This window comes from Galeopterus variegatus, unplaced genomic scaffold, assembly GCF_000696425.1.
Source record: "Galeopterus variegatus unplaced genomic scaffold, G_variegatus-3.0.2 Scaffold300, whole genome shotgun sequence".
NCBI classification, from domain to species: Eukaryota; Metazoa; Chordata; class Mammalia; order Dermoptera; family Cynocephalidae; genus Galeopterus; species Galeopterus variegatus.
Genome location: NW_007726411.1, coordinates 252185 through 274003, shown reverse-complemented (window position 1 = coordinate 274003; position 21819 = coordinate 252185). Strand labels below are relative to the sequence as shown.

The 21819-nt window shown below is 47.9% G+C and overlaps 1 protein-coding gene across 1 annotated transcript; it reads right to left on the bottom strand.

Annotated features, from left to right (window-relative positions):
* Positions 1 to 1561: 1561 nt before the first annotated feature.
* Positions 1562 to 17215, bottom strand: SLC22A14 (solute carrier family 22, member 14). The gene is made up of 10 exons (XM_008567172.1): positions 16709 to 17215; positions 15698 to 15801; positions 15341 to 15495; positions 14132 to 14300; positions 7270 to 7390; positions 6891 to 6988; positions 6423 to 6637; positions 4324 to 4432; positions 3533 to 3736; positions 1562 to 1916 (listed from the first exon to the last, which is right to left on the bottom strand). Exons 1-10 carry the CDS (start codon positions 17213 to 17215, stop codon positions 1562 to 1564), a joined length of 2037 nt encoding a protein of 678 aa, XP_008565394.1.
* Positions 17216 to 21819: the final 4604 nt, after the last annotated feature.

The window sequence follows — 21819 nt, the reverse complement described above, 5'->3', positions numbered from 1 at the left end:
CTAATAGAGTGAGAACTCACTCATTACTCCCCCCACCTAGGGAGAGCACTAATCCATTCATAAGGGATCCACCCCTGTGACTCAAACTGCCACATGGGGAGTGGTTGTTTAAAAGAGAGCTGGTTGTTTAAAAGACTCTGGCACCTCCTCTCTCTCTCTCTCTCTTGCTTCCTCTTGCCATGTGATCTGGTTGTACCCATCAGCTGCCTGCTGCTTTCCACCATCAGTAGAAGTAGCCTGAGGCCCGTGCCAGATGCAGAATTGTAAGCCAAATTTCCATGAGTTCTGGGAGGACAATGCATCCAAACTCCATCAAGTGGGTACTTTGTGAGACCCCTTTCTGGGCCCATCAAACCCCACTTTAGGGGCTGTCCAAGGAAACCTATTAAAGAATGGACAGACGAGAAAATGATACTGGAAGGAGAAGGTGTGGGCACCCGTGTCTCTCTGTCCCAGACCTTGGGAGCACAGGCACAAAGCAGTGAGATGGGGCCAGGAAACACCGTAGGCCGCTCTCTGCTGCAAAGCACCTCAACCCTGACCTGGGAGACCCAGAAGAGTTGACATGCTTTTCTGACTTTCCCCTCTCAGAAGCTCTAAGGAGTTAGACCTGAGCTATACCCTGAGGGTTCATGATCTTCCAGTAAACTGGGCAAGAATGGAGGAGATGAGACAGCCAACCCAGAAGAGTTGACATGCTTTTCTGACTTTCCCCTCTCAGAAGCTCTAAGGAGTTAGACCGGAGCTATACCCTGAGGGTTCATGATCTTCCAGTAAACTGGGCAAGAATGGAGGAGATGAGACAGCCACTGACCTCAGGAACTCCCCTCCCAGGGAGATAGGAGGTGGTGCCAAGGGCCTGACCCAGGGAGGAGTCCTGGGCCCTGCCTGAGGGAGCCCCTATGCTGGCTGGGAAGGGCAGACTCACCCCGAGGGCAGTTGGGACATGGGGGCTTATCCTCAGGGTGGTGGAGGTCAGAAGTCGGCTAGGCTGGAGCCTTCAGGGAAAGCATCCCCAAGAATGCAGACCCAAGGCCATGCTTATTTGGGAATATCAAAGGAAACACAGAGTGAGAAAACCCTGTGCGATTGGACAGATGGGAGGAGTTCTCATTACTCCTTTATATTCCACCTGTGCCCTGACAGGTGTATGAAGTGGGGCTTTGAAATCCGTCCTTGGCCGTGCTTGAGCTGGGAACCCATCCATGCTGCCAGGTGCCTGGGCTAGAGGGTGTGGTTGGCAAGGAGGCACAGTCCTGCCCTGGCTCCGCCTCTAGAACTCAGAAACATTGCCCACCCCACCCCCTGCCCCCATCCAGAGAGCTCCTCACTGTCCCCAGGGTTTAGCCAAAGACACTAAGGAGTCTGGGGAGCTTAGCCATTTCAAGACCAACATGGTACTTTTATTGGAATGAAACACAGCCTAGCTTCCCTAGAAGTGGCCAATTTTGGATCTCAAGGGCTCCCCAGGCTGGACTGGGCCCGGAATTTGTGGCCTGGAAACCATGGCACCATACCCAGCCACTCAACTCCAACCTGAGAGGGTCTGGGCGCCTGGTCCTCAGGGAGCCTGACTGTCTGCTTCCTCGTGTGTGGGTTGCTCCAAGGCAGTGTTGGAGAGGTGTGAGTCCACATTCAGGATCTGGGCATTGAGAATCGTGTTCTTCACCGTTTCCTCGGACACATCATCAGACAGTGTATCCTCAGTTGCAGTTTCCTGGCTCCTCTTCTGGAGGGAGTGGTAGGAGGGCAGGTCCTGGATCACATCTCTCAGGGTGCTGAGAAAAGCAGTGACTGAGGCACTTTCAGCCATGCCCTGCTCTGCATTCTTGAGAGGTGGGGCTTTCTCATTCCCACAGGGCCCCAACCAGGCTTTGCCATGAGCCCGGGAGGGATCCTGATCCCTAGGATCCAACCTGTTTCATCTCCCAACCCCAGCCAGACCCTTCATTTTCCTGTGTCTTTGGGGTTTGGTCCACCATCTTCATCACTAGCATTATAGAATACTTTCCATGTGCCAGACCCTGTGCCAACAGCCTTCAGTAGGTTTAATCCTCTCAAAAACCCTATGAGAGAGGAAGGCTGGACTACATGGCTTCATCTCTCTGTGGCTCAGTTTCCTTATCTGTAAAATGAGAATAGTGATAGGACCTACCTCATATTTGACTGTTTTGAGGACAAAGTGAGATAAGGCGTATATAGAACAGGACCTGACACGTGGTAAGTCCTCAGTAAATGCTAGCTATTATTATTACTGTTATAATTCCATTTTTCAAATGAAGAAACTGAGTCTCAGAGATATTAGGTAACTTCCCTGTGCACACTCTAGGAAGTGGTAGCGCACAGACAAATCCAGGCCCCGGGTTCGTAACCACTATGCTCTCTCCCTCTGCTGCACTGTACTTCCCCTCTACACAATGGGGCAAACTCCTATTCATCCTTCAAAGCCCTGCTCAAATGTCACTTCGTCTGTGACATTTTCCCTGACTCTCCAAACTGAAGCTCTTCCCTCTTTGGGCTCCTATTGGTCCTGTACATCCTGCTGTCAGAGTCCACTGGTGATAACCGTTTGCATATCTGTCTCCTCATAAACTATGGCTCGCTCAAGGGTGGGACCCTCTGACCTCTGACGATCTAGCCCTGGCACCGTGTCTAGCACAGGTGGTTCCAATGAGAGTTGGAGAGAGGGCGGGAAGGAGAAGGGTGGTGAGAAGGAGGGCAAAGGAAGGCCAGAGTCAGCAACTCCTGTCACACATAGCAGAGGACACTGTAGGACGCCAGGCAACCTCTGCCCCGAGAGAGGGCGGGAAGGAGAAGGGTGGTGAGAAGGAGGGCAAAGGAAGGCCAGAGTCAGCAATTCCTGTCACACATAGCAGAGGACACTGTAGGACGCCAGGCAACCTCTGCCCGTCACTGGTCCTCAGGTCCCCTCAGGTCAAGGGAGACAGTGACAGGCTCTGTTGGCCCAAATCCCAGAAGGGATGATTCTGCCAATCATGACAAGACTTCTCCAGGGGACACTTAGGAGATCAGAGGCCAGAAGTGCCTGTAGGTGTTGGGTGAAACCCAGTTCCCACACGGGGTTCTGGAATGCTGGGGCCGAGAAGCCAGAGCCATTAATCAAGATTGGTCATTCGTGAGGAACTGCAAGTTCAGACAGGAAAAGGGAGTTGCTCAGAGAGCTGGTTCCACGCCAGTCCCCTGTTCCCTGGGAGGGGAGGGAGGCCAGGGCATCTCTGGAGTGCCCCTGGAGGGTATCCCCAAGGCAGTACCCCCATGCAGACAGGTAGACAATGGGCCTGGCCTGGGCTGGGTCAGGAGAGCCAGGCAGGATGGGAGCATGTGGAGGTTGTGTTGGACCCAGGTTGGTGGCAGCATCCAGAAGAGCTGGGGAGACTGCTGTGTCATAGGCTGGCCTTGGACCACAGGTCCTGGCAAAGGGGCAGGGATGGACATTGCCTGACATACTCCCAGTGCGTAGGGCTTGAGAACAGGTCCCATGCTGGCAGAGCCTGGGCCCTCGCACACCTACCTTATCCACAAGGTGAGGTGCTCCAGGCTGTCGGAGAGGGGCTGATCTCGAGTTTCCGGCAGCAGGGAGGAAAAGGACAAGGCCAGGATGGCTGAGATGCAGCAGAGAAAGATGGGCAGGAGGCTGGGGGTCTGGGTGATGAGCGTTAGAGACAAGATGGCTCCAGCCACGGAGGCCAGACTCACTAGACCCAGACCTGTTGTCCTGAAATGGAGGTGAAAGCTCATCTGGAGTACCTCCTGGGCCCAGAGGCTGGGAGGGGTGGGGTGAGGAAGCAGCTACCTGAAAACCCACACCCTCCAGCCTGAGGTTATTTCCTCTGGGCCTTCTTCAGTGGGGAAGGGGGATGGGAAGGGAGAGGTCAGAACCACGTAGCATTGTGTGGATGTGCAGGGAGAAGACACAGCAGCAATGCTGGGTGGGCAGGAGGATACTGCAGCCATTGCCATGGGCTACCTCGGGGAAGGGGCCGAGCCTGAGCAGCCTGGACACATGCCAGGCAGTGAGTGAGGGGCAGGGACTGGAGGCAGACCTCCTGGGTCCGAATCCCTTCTCTGCCACTTGCTATGTCTGACCTTTAGCAAGCGCCTTTACCTCTGATTTTGTGTCTCAAATAGGGTTGATGGTGTTTGGTGGATTTTGGGGAGGAGGGCTGAGTGAGATAATCCATGTAAACTCCTTATCACAGTGCCTGTCACCAGGTGAATGCTGTCTCAGCTGCTTCATTAAGACTGTCATTGTCCTGTCCCTCCCCACGGCCCCGCAGCCCCCTCACCCACCAGGCCCCTCACCTGTGGACAGTGGGGAGGAGCTCAGCAGTGTAGATGAGGAACACGGTGACAGCGGCAGCCAGGCTGAACTCCCCGAGCACAATCACAGAGATCACTATGGATTTCAGCTCTGCGGCCAGACAGCATGGCCACCTGAGTCTGGGGCCCTCCTCCCCACACACCAGCCCTCCCACAGGCCTTTCAGCACTTCTGAGCAGTCTGCCCTACCACGTGGTCAGCAGCCTCGGGCATTCAGTCAGAGCAGGGTCCATCTGCCAGAGGCCAGCCAGGCTGGAAGTTAGTACATCTGCAGCGGGAGAGCTGGTCAGCGGGGTGGAGGGTGTTCCACTGGGACCCCTGTGGCCTCTCAGGTCACCCCCACCATGCTGGACCCAAGGCTCTCTCCTCTGCTCCACATCTTCACCCAGCGGCAGCTTTCCCCAACCCGCCCACGGGCTCCTCCTCCGGCAACTGCTCTGCGCAAGGCCTGCTCCTGTGTGCCCTGATCCCTGCTCAGGGCTCACCTGCCTGGCTCTGCAAGGTGGACAGGAGCAGGGGCATGTTTGGTCCCTGGGGCCTGAACTGCTGGGATTGGTCCTAAATATTATGGGATGCCTGACTCAGGGCAGCTAGATGTGTGTGCTGAAGGAGAATAAAAGACTCAGCATCTGGGGAAACCCCATTCCTCAGGTGGGGTGAAGCTGGGAGTTGCAGCTGGGCTCGCCTGCACCAGCCAGGAAGTGGCAGCCCCTCCCCTGTCAGCTTCTGCCAGACCCTGCCCCAGCCGCACTCCCCACTCTGATCCTGGCTTTTCTTGGCTCTGGGCTGAAATCAGAGAGCTAGTTTTTATCTATTGGGAATTCCGTTCCTCATTTCTGCCACACATTTGAGACTTTTAAATATTTCTGCTTTGGTCAGCATAGACCCACTTTTAAGAAAAAACACAAAGTAATAGAAACTTAGTGATAAATTTGTTTCCCTATATTGTTTTAGCCAACATCTTGGAGACGGAGTGTCCCCTTTGAGATATACACAATTCCAGCTCCCACAGAAAGGGAAGGAGCCCTCTGGGCAGACCCTGGACACAGCCTCCCTGTGCCAAAGGGGCTCTCGTGGTCCGGAATTCTGAGTCGGTGCACCCTGACACCTCAGTCCTGCCACACTTTATGACCTATGGCACATTCTAGAGCTCTTTGAAGTTTTTTTTTTTTTTTTTTTTTTTTTTAAAGCTGACCAGTAAGGGGATCTTAACCCTTGACTTGGTGTTGTCGGCACCACGCTGTCCCAGTGAGCTAACTGGCCATCCCTATATAGGGATCCGAACCCGTGGCCTTGGTGTTGTCAGAACCACGCTCTCCCTCTCTTTGAAGTTTTGAAAATATTTCCAGCCCTCCTCTTCTTCCTTTTCTAGTGCTGAGTCTGCAGCAGGAGGCACTGAGCCCTGCTAGAAAAGGAGGCCTCTATGCAAGAACTGTTCCTGAGAGTTGAGCCCAACATCACAGTCAATTTTCAGTGGGCAGGTTATTCCTGGTGAAGTTACAGATAATAACAGGCACTTCCCAACCAAAGAGGCTATAGACAAGAAGTGACGCCTGGGGTAGCAATGGAAGGAATAGTTTTGCCATCATTATTTAACCACTAGATCTGTCTCCGACATGGATCATTCAGTGGGCAGGTTATTCCTGGTGAAGTTACAGATAATAACAGGCACTTCCCAACCAAAGAAGCTATAGACAAGAAGTGACGCCTGGGGTAGCAATGGAAGGAATAGTTTTGCCATCATTATTTAACCACTAGATCTGTCTCCGACATGGATCAGAATCAGGCAGAAGAAGGCTGGCTAATCTCCCGCACAAGGGCGATTCCCCTGGACAGCACGCCTTCCTCTCAGGCCTCCAAGAGTGTGTGGGTGCCTTGTCTTGGGGACCCGCCCAGGGGCAGTGTTCCAGTGACTGGCATCTGTTCCAGAGGTGCTGGGCCTGTGTGGGGTGGGTGGGCTGTGGGTGCAGAAGCCCGACTCCCAGGGTGTGTAGTTGGCTGGCCAGGGCAGGAGGCACTCGGGAGGGATTTGAGGGAGCAGGAAGGCTGGGCATAGCCCATCAGGGAGGAGTGAGCTGTACCTGCGGGGAGGAAAAGGAGAAGCCAGCACAGGATGGCAGCTTGGACGACAGTCACAGCCAGGCTCCACTTCCTCCCTATCCGCTCGAGGAGAAGGATGCAGCACAGCCTGGCAGGCACTTCCAAGATGCTGGGGAACAACTGTCTGAAGTGTATGCTCACGTCAAAATCTCTCATCTTGAGGCTCAGCGTAAAGTAGCAATAACTGATGGTGAACCTGGAACGAAGCCAGGAGACACACACACACACACACACACACACACACACACGCACGCACGCAGAGACAGAGCCAGGAATAAAGACAGAGGCAAAGGAGGAGCAGGGCAGGAATGGAGGAGAGAAATAAGCACAGAGACCTGTGATCTGTGTCCTTAGGCCTCGCACCTCTTGCAGCCTGTCCATCCCACATCCCAGAGTTCCCGGCCTGCATGTGGGTTTGTGGTCCCTGCTGGCCAGCCCCGGGCACTCACCACACACAGCCCATCACCAAGGTCATCTTGCAGAGGTGCCTATTGTTATAGAAGTCCAAGACAGAGGCTGTATTCACCTTCTTTCCAGGCAACTGCAGCTACAGGACAAGCAGGACCAGCCAGAGGCAAGGCTGAGACCCCAGCTTGCTCCCTACTGCCACAAGACCTGCAAGGCCTGCCTGCCCCCCACAGTGCCAGCTGGCTTCTCTCCTTCTCCTAGCAGGGTTCAGTTTTGCTGTCACCATGCTCCTCAAGCAGTGGGCTAGGGGCACCCTCTGGGCTGACGTCCCACCTGAAAAGCTAAGCAGGGAAGAGGCCTTTCCACAGTGCACTGCCCTGGCCCCACTCCTGGCCCCACTCCTGGCCTGAAGCCTCTTACCTCATCCAGCAGATTTAAAGGAATGATCTTCTTATTCACGCTAGCTGCATAGCACAGTGCCTGCTTGGCCTCCTTCACCTTCCCTTTCATCATCAGCCATCGCGGGGACTCCGGGAGAATCCTGTGTGGCCCAGCTCTCTCTTATCTCATCGTTTCAGGATGCCCCAGAGACCCAAGTAGGCACCACCCCAGCCTCAGCTGTGGCCATCCTGTTCCAGCATGAGCGACTTAGATACCAGGGCCTTGAAGGTCAGCAGCAGCCTCGAGATGCCCTCTGCCCCTCCTGGCAGTCAGCCCTTCCTCTGTCTAAGCCATACACAGCCCCGCTGCTGCTTGGTGGCCCCCAGCTACTTGCTGCCTCTGCACTACAACCTCTTTTGCCCTCAGGCATCTCTCAGTGCAATAGTATTAAGAAATGGGACCTTTAGGAGGTGATTAGGTCACCTTTAATAAGAGATTCATGCCCTTATAAAAGAGTCCCAAGGGAGCTCATTTGTGGCCTTCCACCAAGTGAGGATGCAGCAAGAAGGAGATGTCTATAAGGGCCCTCATCACACCACATCTACTGGTGCCCTGATCTTGGGCTTACCAGCCTCTAGAACTGTGAGCAATAAATTTCTGTTGTTTATAAATTACCCAGTTCACACCACATCTACTGGTGCCCTGATCTTGGGCTTACCAGCCTCTAGAACTGTGAGCAATACATTTCTGTTGTTTATAAATTACCCAGTCTAGGGCCGGCCCGGTGGCGCACTGGAGAGTGCGCCGCTTGGGAGCGTGGCGGCGCTCCCGCCGAGGGTTCGGATCCCACGTGGAGACCGGTTCCCGCTCACTGGCTGAGCGCGGTGCGGGTGCAACACCGAGGGTTGCGATCCCATTACCAGTCAGTAAAAAAGACAAAAAAAGGAAAAAATAAAAAATTTAAAAATTTAAAAAAATAAATTACCCAGTCTAAGGTGTTTTGTTATAGCAGCCTGAATGGACTAAGACAGAAATTGGTACCAAGAGTGGGGTACTGTTCTAACAAATGAGGAAGTGGCTTTGGAATCAAGTAATGGGCAGAAGCTGGAAGAGTTTGGAGATGCATGCTAGAAAATCCTGTATAGCCATAAGTGGAACGTTAAGGGTGATTCTGGTCAGGGCTCACAAGAAGAGGAAAGGTATAAAGAAAGCCTCAACCTTCTTAGAGATTGTTTAAGAGGTCACAAACAGATGTTGATTGAAATATGGCCAGTAAAGGCCATTCTGATAAGGTTTCAGATGGAAATGAGGAATATGTTATAGGAAACCAGAAGAAAGGCAATCATTTTTATAAAGTGGCAAAGAATTTGCTGAACTGTATTCATGTTCTAGTGTTTTGTGGAAGAAGGAACTTGAGAGTGTTAGAAATAGGATATCTGGGGCCGGCCCGGTGGCGCACTTGGTAGAGTGCGGCACTTGGGAGCACGGCGGCGCTCCCGCTGAGGGTTCGGATCCCATATAGAGGTAGAGTGCAGCACTTGGGAGCACGGCGGCGCTCCCGCCGAGGGTTCGGATCCCATATAGAGGACCGGTCCACTCACTGGTTGAGCGCGGTGCGGGCATGACACAGAGGGTTGCGATCCTGTTGCCGGTCGCGGTACGGGTGCGACACCGAGGGTTGCGATCCGGTTACCGGTCATGAAAAAAGACAAAAAGAAAAAAAAGAAAAAGAAATAGGATATCTGGCAGAAGAAATCTCTAAGCAAAGTGTTGAGGGTATAAGATGGCTTTTCCTGACTGCTTATAGTAAAATGTGAGAAGAGAGAAACAAATTAAAGATGGAACATAGAATCAAAAGGGAAACAGAACTTAAAGATTTGGAAAATTCTCAGCCTGGTCATGTTGCTCATTCATAAATGAAACTGCATATTTGGAGAGAACAAGAGTGTGGCTAAGCACACTGCTTTGATAAGGAGGTTAGTAAGGATCAGCAAAAGCAAGGTACTATTCATAAAAAATGACCCCAAAAGCATTTCAGAGATTATTGGTGCTGCCCCTCCCATCACTGACCCTGAGTGCCAAGACCTAGGTGACAGAACTATGTGAAAAGAGGGAACTTGGGCACTCACAGGACATCAGTGCTTATTGCCAGGAGCCACCTCCCTGCATTTAGATGCAGCACTCCTTGGCTCTCCCAGGTATGGCTCCAATGGGCCCAAGTACAGTGAAGTCTTCATTGACCACCCCTCCAGAGGGCACAGGTGGTAAATCTTGGCAGTGTCCATGTGGCACCAACTCTACAGGCTCACAGAGTGCAAGAGCTGTGGGCATGTAGTACCTCCACCTAGTTTCAAAGGATGCCCTGGAGAGCCTTGGAGTTCAAGCAGAGAATTGCCACAGGCCACCACAGTGAGCCCCCTAGGGTAATGCCCAGAGGAGTCACAGGGTCAAGGCCACCCCTGAGACTGGTAAAGCCTGGTAGAGCCACCAATGTGCAACTCCAGCCTGAGAGAGCTAAAGGCACTCAACTCTGATGTGTAAGAGCTGCTACACGAGCTGCACCCAGCAAAGCCATGGGGGTGGGGCTACCCAGAGCCTCGGGGGCCCAACCTCTGCAACAATGTGTCCAGAAGGTGGAACTTGGAGTCAAAGATTATTCCAGATCCTTAAGATTAAACATTTGCCCTGTTGGATTTTGGATTTGGTTGGGATCTGTTATCTCTTTGTTCTTTCCTATTTCTCCATTTTGGAAAGGGAATGTCTATGCTATGCCTGTCCCACCATTGTATTTAGGAAGCACATAACTTGTTTGATTTCACAAGTTTACAGCTGGAGGGGAATTTGCCTCAGGATGATTCTCACCCATATCAGATTTAGATGATATTTAAGTGAGACTCTGGACTTTAGACTTTTGAGGCAATGCTGGAACAAGTCAAGATTTTTGGAAATATTGGAAAAGAATGAATGTATTTGCATGTGAGAAATATCCTGAAAGTGGCTTGAAAAAACTCAAGATAAATTCTGGTGACCAAAACTTTTGATGTATTGAAGCTAAGTAGTTTAAGTGTCAGGGGATTTGCCATAACTTATGCTTTACAGTAGCTGCCTACAGTAAAATAGCTCAGCAAGGTACCCCATATGAACTGCACATGAACTGTGTGAAAGCAAAGCAATGTCATGGGAGAAACACATAGTCTCTCTCCTCAGGAAGATAATGTTTCATGTCTTTGTAGACTGATCTTTACTGAATCGTTCCTTTTGAATGTCATTGATATCCCTGTAGTATTGATTTGGACACTGTTATGAACTGAATGTTTGTGTCCCCCCCCCCAAATTCATATATTGAAACCTATCTCTAATGCAATAGTATTAGAAGGTGGGGCCACTGAGAAATGATTAGGTCATGAGGGCAGAGCCCTCATGAGTGGGATTAGTGCCCTTATAAAGGAGTCCTGAAGGAGCTTGTTCATCCTTTCTACCATGTGAGAACATGTAGAAGGTGCCATCTATGAGAAATAGGTCCTCACCAGACACCAAATCTGCTGGTGCCTTGATCTTGGGCTTTCCAGCCTCCAGAATGGTTAGCAATAAATTTCTGTTTTTTGTACATTACCCACAGTGTTATAACACCAAGGTCAAAGGTTTGGATTCCCATATTGGACATCCACCAAAAAATAAATAAATAAATAATCCAATATAAGTATTTTGTTATAGAGGCTCAAATGGACTAAGACAGCAGGAAAAGCCTATGCCACATGACAAGAGTCCTGGCCCCCACACTCACCAGGGGGAGCACAACATCCAGAGCCACACAATGACCTGGCTTTGGGATCCCTCAGGAAAAACACATCCAAGAGTAGTGGTTCTCAAAGTGTGGTCCATGGACCAGTATCGTCATCATCTGAGAACTGGTTAGAAATGCAGATTCTCGGGCCTCATCCCAGGCCTGCTGATTCAGAAACTCTGAGGGCAAAGCCTAGACATCAGTGTTTTAACGAGCACCCATGTGATTCTGAGGCTCACATGAATTTGAGATCTATTACCCTAAATATTACCAATCTTGGAGACTCTCTCTTAAATATGAAGGGATGACCAAAGATCAATAACTATTGAAGAAAACTTCCCAGATTAAAAAGGTTCCAAAATAATCAAACAGAAGAAAGTGACCCAGGAGGACATAGATAATGTAGGGAACAGGAGAAAAAAAGAAAACAAAACTCTAACTCATATCCTCAAAAACATTTGAGAATGTTTTGTCATTTTATATTCCTAAAACAAGATCCAAATGCTAGTGAGAAAAAAAATAAAATAAAATCCGAGAATTAGGAATAGCAGTTGTAACAGAATGTTAAGTGGAATTTTTCTGTCCTGGAAAGTCCCTGAAATCTCAAAGTTGGTAACAATGGATGATAACTTCACATTCTGAAGAGAGGTGTTACCACATTCAGGACAGGTCTTACTAAAAAAAAATAGCAACATGGCCCAGTAACTACCATCCCCAGACATCTATAGAAGCTGGAAACTCCAGTTCATGGAAGTGAAAGGGTCCTGAATCTCTTTTCCTCCTGATGTTGCTTTCATCAACTCAAGCCAGGTGAAGGGGGAGTCCGAGAGAACTCCTTAGATCAGGAGACTGCCTTCAGAAAAGGGAGTCTGCCCTCCCACTCTCTGGCTGGAGCTTGCTGATTCAGAAACTTGGAGGCTTGCTCTGGTACTCCAGACAGTGAGAGAGTATTAGGAGTATTACTGTGTCTGCTGAAGTTTGAGGACCTACACAAACCCAGAGAATGGTGCCCCAATCTCACCTGGGTATGATAAAGGCAGGAGGTTGGTGGGAGCAGACCACCATGGCAGGGTAGGGACTGGGGGAAGGTGAGGGTTTTCGGCCAAGTGACCCCGGTTTCTTGCAGGCACCCCATATGCTAGCGTGAGGAAGCCCCTACAGAAGGAGGTTGTGGGGTGAACTGCTGGGGACAAGAGCTGGGGTGCCAAGTGACCCCGGTTTCTTGCAGGCACCCCATATGCTAGCGTGAGGAAGCCCCTACAGAAAGAGGTTGTGGGGTGAACTGCTGGGGACAAGAGCTGGGGTAGGGCACAAAAAGAGTGCTGGGAGCAGTAGGAAACTCCAACACCCAGAAGAAATACAAATGGACCCCTGAGAATGCTGGCATTTGAACATCTACCCTGAGGAGGATGCTGACAAACTGTAACAGCCCCTCTCATGTAAGTCTTTGTTCCCTTTTCTCTGATGTTCCCGTCCCCTGCCTAGAACCTAGAGGATCAGAGCATGGAGACAGGAGGAAGAACAATAGGTCAGAACAGGCCTTACTCCTTTAAGCCACCAGCTGAGCTAGAGGCCAGGGAGAAGCTGTGGATTTGATGTAAGATTGAAGTTTTAAATTGGACTGGCCTGGATTTTTTAATGCCTGAAAATGAGTCTTAATTATCAAAATGAGACTTATTCTTGCAACTGAGAACAACTGAAAAGAGATGGAACCTGCCCAGTATATCGTCAAGTGTCAAGGAAGGGACAGCTGAAAGGACATGTCCAAGGGCAGTGGTTGAAGAAAAATGTACACCAGCAAATTGTGCCTGCTCAATAAGCTGTCTACTCACTGTGTAGAACTACGCAGACATCTACCAGAGGAAGAATGGAAAGAGTTCAGTGTGGGAAAGGAAATAGGGGCCACAGGGAGCTGAAATCGGTGGCTTATTTTTCATCACAAACCCTTTGGTACTCTTTAGCTTTTAATCATATGCATCTGTTACATTAATATCATTTTTGTAAATGTTTTCCAGTCATGCCATGAACCTCTATTTCCCGGTTACACAACAAAGCCATGCCACCTGGCATCTGCTGGGTCCCACACTTAACTACGTATCTCAAGGACTATGAAAGCTGGTCTCCAGCTTGTGTAGAATTTGGAAGGTCTCCAAGCCACCTACATGCCCCTCACTCTTAACTGGTAACCCATTCCTGATCATTTATACTGTGTAGGAGCAGTGGTTAAAACGCAGGGGCTCTGAAGCTAGACAGATTGAGTTCAAGTCCCAGGTCCCCCACTTTTTAGCTGTGTGACCTTGAACAAGTTATTTCCACCCTCTGAAGCATTAGTTCTCCCCTCTTCATACCCCTATGACATAGAACTAACGTCCATCTTTTAGGGTTATAAAGGTTAAATGTGATAACGTCAAGATTAAATATGATGATTTCGTCACACAGAACCGCTTAACCCTTCACAAGTGAGTCTCTTCTGTCCCTCTCCTCTTCCCACCTGCCCGTGGTTAGCAGTGCCATCTCACTCTCGTTCCCAACCCCTCCTCCTTACTCCAACAATTTTTGCTCCAAGTTTTGCTCCAACAATTTTCTCTTCATAGCTTCAATCTCTCAGGTTCCTGTCTGTGATTCCCCTACAATTAAAAACATCATCTACCCTTGCCTGACTCTGTCTTAGCTGCGCATACAAGTCATCACTTTCCCCCTCTTTCCCCAAAAGAGTCATCTCCTAGGTGGTTCCATGTCTTCAGCTCCTACTCACTCCTCAACCCCCTGCCACTCCACTGAAGCCACTTGAAGAAGGTCACCAAGGCCAGAGGACCCTTCCCCAGCCTCACCTCTCTTGCCTTCGACCCTGATCATTTCCTTGTGCTTGAACCCCTACCTTCCAACACTTTTCCTCCTGGCTTTCTGACCACCTCTCTGACATCTCTTTGAGGGTCTGCTCTGAAGGGGTTAATGCTGGGGTCCCAGAGGCTCTGCTCTTGGCTCCTTCCCGTATCATCCGCAAGTACTTTCTCCAAGGGGAATCTATCCATTCCCACAGCTTCAGGGCCCTCTACACCCCTCCATCTCCAGCCCATCAAGCCCAGCCCTGTGCATGCACTGTACTTGCTTGCTCACCAGATATAGGAGATGAGGGGGAACACAGGTGCCCCACCCACCAGAAACAGCAGCCGCCAGTGGGGAAGGCTGTAGGCAAGCCCCGTCAGGAACATGATCCCCACAGCAAAGAAGCAGTGTTCCAGGATGATGGCATGGGCCCGGTGCTCGCCCACTAGCCACTCGGTGGCTGTGCAGAGGCAGAGAGGACAAAACCATGGTCAGCTCAGGGTCCCCAGGGCTGCTGCTACATCCAGCCTTCTGAGATGCCCCCACCCTGCCCTGGTCAGTTCAGATGAAGCAAAGGTTCTGCCTGTTCATGATCTGTAATAGGTCCACAGATAGCTCCTCAAAGCTAGGCAGAGTAGCTCTGTTCCCCTGGGGCACACCCTAGGTTCCTTGCCTGGTCTCCTAATCATGTATATAGCCTTCCACACCTTTTCAACCTGGCTTGCTCCCTCTGAACACCTCCCACCTGACCTCATGCCTCTCATAGAGAAGCCTGGTTCTAGGCACGATACCTCACCCATGGCCTGATACATAGCAAAGCAAGGCATCATTACTGTCCCAGTCTTTGCTCTGAGTGCACTAGTGCTTTGGCCCCCTAGACCTAGGGCTCTGTGGAAGACCCAGTTCCCTCTGGCTGGGCTCTGGTAAGCTCCTAATGAAAAGAGGTCTTCTGCCAGGGAACCCTGAGCCCACCAGTCATTTGCAGCTATAAAACCGTGTGAGTATATGTGCACTGGGAGCTTTAGCTTTACACAGGCCTGGGTTGAAATCCTGCCTCTTTCACTTAACTGCTGTGTGACGCTGACTGAGTTGGTTAACTTCTCTGAGGCTAAAGTATGCTCAGCCACAGGAGTAATTTACTGAATAGAGTGCTGTCAGGATGAAATGAAACAATGCATTCAAAGGGCTTAGCAGCTTGCATGGACCTTCTTAAGGGCTCCATAAATGTAAGCCATGTGGGGGGTATGCAAGGAGTATGGCGGGGGAATGTGTGGGGTACAAAGGGGCTAGGCTGGAGGATGAGAGTAGAAGGGTAGTCTGGACACTGAGTCACTGGCATCTCCAGGCAGCCAGGAGTGGAGAATCCTTCCACTTCTGCCTGCCTGACTGGGCCCTGACTGTACCCTGTGGACTCCCAGTTTGTAGGCACCAGCCCCGCCCTGCCCTAGCTGGGCTGACCCCACCCCCATGCTGCCCCACCCCCTTGAGGCCCAGTCGCACCTAAAGACACACTGCTGATGGCATAGCCCACCACTGCCTGCGAGAGGCTGAAGCGGAAGAACAGATACTGGTGAAAGCTGTTTACGAAGGCTGTCCCGAAGCCGAAGATGATCAGCCCCAGCAGCGACAGCAGGATGGTAGGGTAGCGACCCAACCTACAGGCATTGAAGGGAGGCTGCACCAAGGCGGGGACCTCCTTGGCTGGCCCCTTCTGGGCACTCAAGCTAGGGCCTGAGCCATCACGGGCTCTGGAGCATCCTATGCTCACCTCCCCCAGCTTGAGACTCAAGTCTGAATGCCCATGAGGAAGAGGCAGGTGGAGTGTCCAGAGACCAGAAGGGACTCCAGGAGACTCACTTGTCACTTATGATCCCGAAGATGAGAGACCCTATCAGCAAGCCCGTCATGAATATGGTCTGTACAACATCCTTGTGCAGTTCCTCGCCACATACCAGGTCAAACTGGGGGTTAGACACAGGGATTGGCCACAGACCTCCACCCATGGTCAGCCTTTTGGGCCCAGAGACTGAGCCTTGCCCTGGTGATAACTTTAAGCAGAGGAGACCAGGGGTGGGGCAGGTAACTGTGCATGTAGCATGCCTCAGCTGTTGCCCCTGCATCCCATCTGCACCTGGCTGACTCTGGGAGCTAGGCCTGGAGGGAGGGACCAGAGGCCAAGATGGGGGAAAGGTGTGGAGGATTCCNTGGGAGCTAGGCCTGGAGGGAGGGACCAGAGGCCAAGATGGGGGAAAGGTGTGGAGGATTCCTGCCTTATGCATAAAGGCAGGAATCACTGAAGACCTTTCCCCAACAGATGTTGGGCCCCAACCTGGAGATTTAAATTGGGCAGGACTGTGTTATAAAGGGCCCAGGTTGCAGCTCAAGTTGAGAAACCCAGATACCTGATCAAAGCCGCTTTTTTCCCCATTCCTTAATCTTCTGTGAGTTCAGAGAGCAGAGCCACAACTACAGAAGTGATTCCCTGGACAGATGGCAAGCCCTGCCATCCAACACCTGTCTCTACCCCCAAATGCACTCTAAGAGCTCCCTGGCTAAAACAGGGGGGGGCCAGGGCCATGCAGCAGGAATTCTAATTGTCTGCCCTGGTGCTGTCTTTGCAGGGTGACCTTGGGCCAAATATTTCCCTTCTCTGAGCCAATTATTTCCCCTCTCTGAGTTTTCCCACCTGTTTGGTGGGGGCACATCTCTGGGCTTATGGGATAGCTACAGACAACACAGGACAAGGCACACCTCTTATTTCCCTTCTCTGAGCCAATTATTTCCCCTCTCTGAGTTTTCCCACCTGTTCGGTGGGGGCACATCTCTGGGCTTATGGGATAGCTACAGACAACACAGGACAAGGCACACCTCATTGATCAGTGATCGCCTCTTGGAATCAGGATAGATCCATCCATCTTGGCATGTTTCTGTGTGGTTAAGGCCAAATTGGATGATAGAATCCAGATCCCAGTCCACAGGCAAGTACATAAGGCACGTCCGGAAACTGCCGTTGGGCTGTCGGGGTAGAGTCAGATTCAGCTGCTCTGCCTCTGACAGGTTGGGGCCCACTGCCAGGATCCAGCTGGTGTTGCAATAGGGCTTCTGGGCTGTGAACACGAAGTGGTCAGCAAACATGAAGAAGGCTGACAGGATGTTAGGGAAGAAGGTGAGGGCCACCAGCCTCCGCTGGAATGTGCCAAACTCCCCCACTGCATCCAGAATGTTGGCAAACTTGTCATCCTGCTTGGCCCCCAGTCTGCGTAGCAGCATCTCCAGAGACCAGGAATGGGGATGCACTGATGCCTCATGCTGGCTGAAGTTCCTGGGACCATCCTGGGACCCGAGGTCTACCTTGGAGTTGTTTTCTCCTGCCATCTGTTCAAAGAAAGGATGCAGCTCAGTGTGACTCAGACCACTTTGCAGATATCAGAGGCCAATATGGGAGCTGCTGACCAGAAACTGGTCTTTGGCTTGGAACAATATAGATTCCAACCTCAATGTTCTCAGTAGCTTATGAAGTTTCTCCGTTAACATAATTTGTCCAACCATCCTTGATTTTTAGTGCAATTAAGAACTTTAATGTTTTAGAAAATGCTATGCTTCTGTTGTCATGAATGACTCTCCTACAACTTCCTCACAACCAAAACTTTGTTTACACACAAAATGAGACACCACTGGTCTTGCAAAAGGTAGGAGAGGTTTCCAGGGGCCTCAAAAACAAACAAAAAGAATTTTTTCCTTCAAAAGACAAACAAAAAAAGATCTATATCAGGAGTGGCCAGGACCTGAGACCAAGGTGGGTGGCTTGACCTTGGCCATGGAGGTGGTGAGCCAAGGCCGGTGCAGTAGGGCGCCAGAAAGCATGTAGAGCCAAACTGGAAAGACAGGAGGTAAGGAGAGGAGGAAGGAAAGCAATAATGACTGTGAAGATGTTACCTTGGAACAGCAGCAAGGAAGGGAAACTGTTTTGAGCCAGAACCCTCAGCAGGGCTAAAGAGGTCCTGGGGCATGACACCCCTTGGCTACATAGCAGAAGCAGATGCAAGCTTTCTCTGAAGGAAAATTAATCCAAGATGCCTGCAAGACTTCCATAGATTAAGATCAGGCAAAAAGATTACAGCTTGAGAAGGCAAGGCACTTGGAGAATCAACAGAACCCAGAAACAACAGATTTAGACTGCACATGTTGGAATTGTCAGATACAGAATATAGAACAGCTACCATATGAACTTTTAAAAGAAATACTAGATGTAATTACAAAAATGAACTTCAGGGAAAAGCAGACACCTTTGGAGGGAAGACAGTGAATTACTAAAAATGGAAACTTGTTGAATAAGTTGTCATTGTTGAAATAAAAACACTAAAAGGAAGGTTAAATCGATTTGACACAAAGAATTAGTGAACTGGAATATACAACTGAAATGTGAAAAAGAGGTAAACAGACTTGGTGGATAGAAAATTTAACATATATCTAATTGGAAGCCCGGGAGGAGAAATGGAGAAGCAATATTTGAAGAAGTTAAAAAAAAAAATTTTCTAAAACTTGAGAAACATGAATCCTTAAATTCAGGAAACACAACTTATCTCAAGCAGGATAAATAAAAAGGAAACCTTTGGCTAGACACATTGTAATGATGCTGCAGGACACCAATGACGAAGAAAAGATCTTGAAAAACAGCCAGAGAAAAGACAGATCAGTGACTCATGAATAGTGTCAGCAGTCTTCTGTTAATAAGCAGAAGCAACAAGGAAACCAGAAGAGTGAAGAATATCTTCAAAATATTGATAGAAAATTATAGCCAACCTAGATTTGTTTACCTGGCAAAATTATCTGTCAAGAACTAGGGTAAAATAAAGACAGTTCTAGATAATCAGAAAATAAAAGAGCATGCAAGCAAGAGACCTAATTTAACAGAACTGCTAGAAGATAAGAAGGAAAATTATCTCAGGAGGACAGCTTAAGAAGTAATAATGAGCAATCAAAATGGTAAATATGTAAGCAAACTCAAATATTAATTGCATCAAATAATAAAAAATAGTGTCAAATTGTAGAGTTAAATAAAGAAAATGTTAGGCAACAATAATATACAAGGCAGGAGGGAAGGATGAGAGCCAAAGTATTTGTTTTTCTGTCATTCAGGAGGGGAATCCAGACTTTGAAGTTACGTTTGCATGATTAAATTTCAACAGTAACCACGACAATAATACAGCTAGAAAACAGTAGTGGAAAAAGGTAGACTAAAAGGAAAACCAAACAAAAACAAAATTTTAATCCAGAAAAGGACACGGAAAGAGGAAAAAAAGGAAATATAGGAAAAGTGGATTGCAATAATTGTGATTGGTAAAATGAGCCAAAGTATATTATCACAAGTTAAAAGAGACCATTGGATTGACCTTTTCTAAAATCAAATTAATGTGCTATTTTTAAATAGGGTGGTTAGTATTTCCCAGTTTGCCCAGAACATACCCAATTTATGTCTGTTGTGCTGGTATAATGAGTCACTGTGCTCCTTTTCCCTCTTAATAGTATCGTGATTTGAATGACAATCTGGTCACCCTGTAAGAAGGCACACTTAAAGCTTAAGGACATGAAAAGGCAGAGAGTAAAAGGATAGAAAAAGTTATATTAGGCAAACATTAAAACAAAGCTGATTAGTTATATTACTAGCAAACAAAACAAAGATAAAGCACCATTTGGAATAGAGAGACTCGCTATCCAAAAATAAAAGGTTCGATACGCCAAAAAAAATGTTAATTTTAAATATATATGAACCTAATAAATGCCTTCAAATATATAAAACAATAACGGGTAGAATAGGAGAAACTGACAGTCAGTATCATAATGAGAAATTTTAATGCATCTCTTTCAAGAGGTCAAACATACAAAAACTTAGCAAAGATATAGATTTGAATAACACAATTAACAACCTTTATCTAATAGCCATTGATAAAATTCTTCATCTAACAACTAGAGGATACACATTTTTCTCAAGCCTACTTGGAGCATTTGCAAAACTTTATCATGTACCAGGCAATAAAACAAGCCTCAACAAATTTCAAAGAATGGGTATCATACAGACCTGTCTTCTGACTACAATGCAATTAAAGTCAGTAACAAACAGCTTAATTACTTACTTAAAATTTGTGTATATTTTCCATACATTTGTAATACAGTTAGTTTCATTTGTCTGCATCCCATCCTGGTGATTTCCTAAATGATCTTTTTTTAATTTTAATTTATCGATATACCATGTCATTGATTTTCATGTTCCTTTACCAATTCTTCCTTTTCCCTCCCCCCATCAACATCATATCTGTTCATCTGTCTTAACAAGTTCAAGGAATTGTTGTGTCTTCTTTTTGTTTCCCCCACCCCCATTTATTTGTTTGTATATTTATTTATTTTTATTAGCTCCCACAAATAAGAGAGAACATGTGGTATTTCTCTTTCTGTGCCTGGCTTATTCTACTTAATATAATTTTCTCTAAGTCCATCCTCGTTGCTGCGAATGGTAGTATTTCATTTTTTTTTAAATAGCATAATAGTATTCCATTGTGTAGATATACCACATTTTCCTTATCCACTTATCCAATGATGGGCATTTAGGGTGGTTCCAACTCTTGGCTATTGTAAATAGCACTGCAATAAACATGGGAGTACTGGTATCCCTTCAACATGATCATTTCCATTCCTCTGGGTATATTCCCAGCAGTGGAATAGCTGGGTCATATGGTAGATCTATCTGTAATTGTTTGAGGAACCTCCCTATCATTTTGCAGCCCCACCCACAGTGTAGGAGGGTTCCTTTTTCTCTGCATCCTCGCCAGCATTTATCATTCTCAGTCCTTCTAAATGATTTTTTTTAAGTTTGTATACATTAAGGTTCACTCTCTGTGCTGTAAAATTCTATGGGTATAAGAAACACATAGTATCCACCATTAGAGTATCATACAGAAGTTTTGCTATCCTAAAAAAATACCATGCTCCGCCCTACCCATCTTCTCAAAATCCTAGCAACTACCGCACTTTTTACTACATATTTAGCCTTTTCCAGAATATCATACAGCTGTAACCACACAGAATACAGCCTTTTCAGACTAGCTCCTTTCACTTAGCAATATGTATTCAAGATTCATTCATTTTCATGGCTTAATAGCACTTTTTTAAAATCACTGAATAATATTCCACTGTATCCATGTACCACAGTGTGTTTACCTATTCGCCTATCAAAAAAGACATCTCAGTTGCTTTCAATGTTTGACAATTATGAGTAAAGCTGCTGTAAACATTTGCATGCAGGTTTTTGTGTGGACATAAGTTTTCAAAGCAGTTGGGTAAATATCTAGGATCATGAATGCTGGATCATATGGTAAGAGTATGTTTAGCTTTGTAAAAGACTGCCAAATTGTCTTCCAAACTGTCTGTAGCATTTTGCATTTCCTCTGGGAATGAATGAGAACTTTTGCTCTGCATCCTCGCCAGGAACTGGCACTGTTTACTAGATTTTAGCAATTCTAATAGATGTGTAGTGGTATCTTATTGTTTTTAAATTGAAATGCCTAATGAAAATAATGTTGAGCATCTTTTCATATGCTTATTTTCCATCTGTATATCTTCTCTGGTGAATTATCTCTCAGATCTTTAGCTCATTTTTAAATTGGGATGCTTCTTTTCTTATTGTCGAATTTTGAGTTCTTTGTACATTTTTTATATATGTGTTTTGCAAATATTTTCTCCCAGACTGACTTGCATTTTCATTCTCCTAACAGTATCTTTTGCAGAGCAGAATTTTAAATTTTAATAAAATCCAACTTATTGATTTTCTTTCATATATTTTGCTCTTGGTATGGTATCTAAAATCTCACCACCAAACCCAAGGTCACCTAGATTTCTCCTTTGTTTTCTTCTAGAAGTTTTATGGGTTTGCATTTTACATTTAATTGTATTTTAGATCCATTTTGAGTTAATTTTTGTAAGAG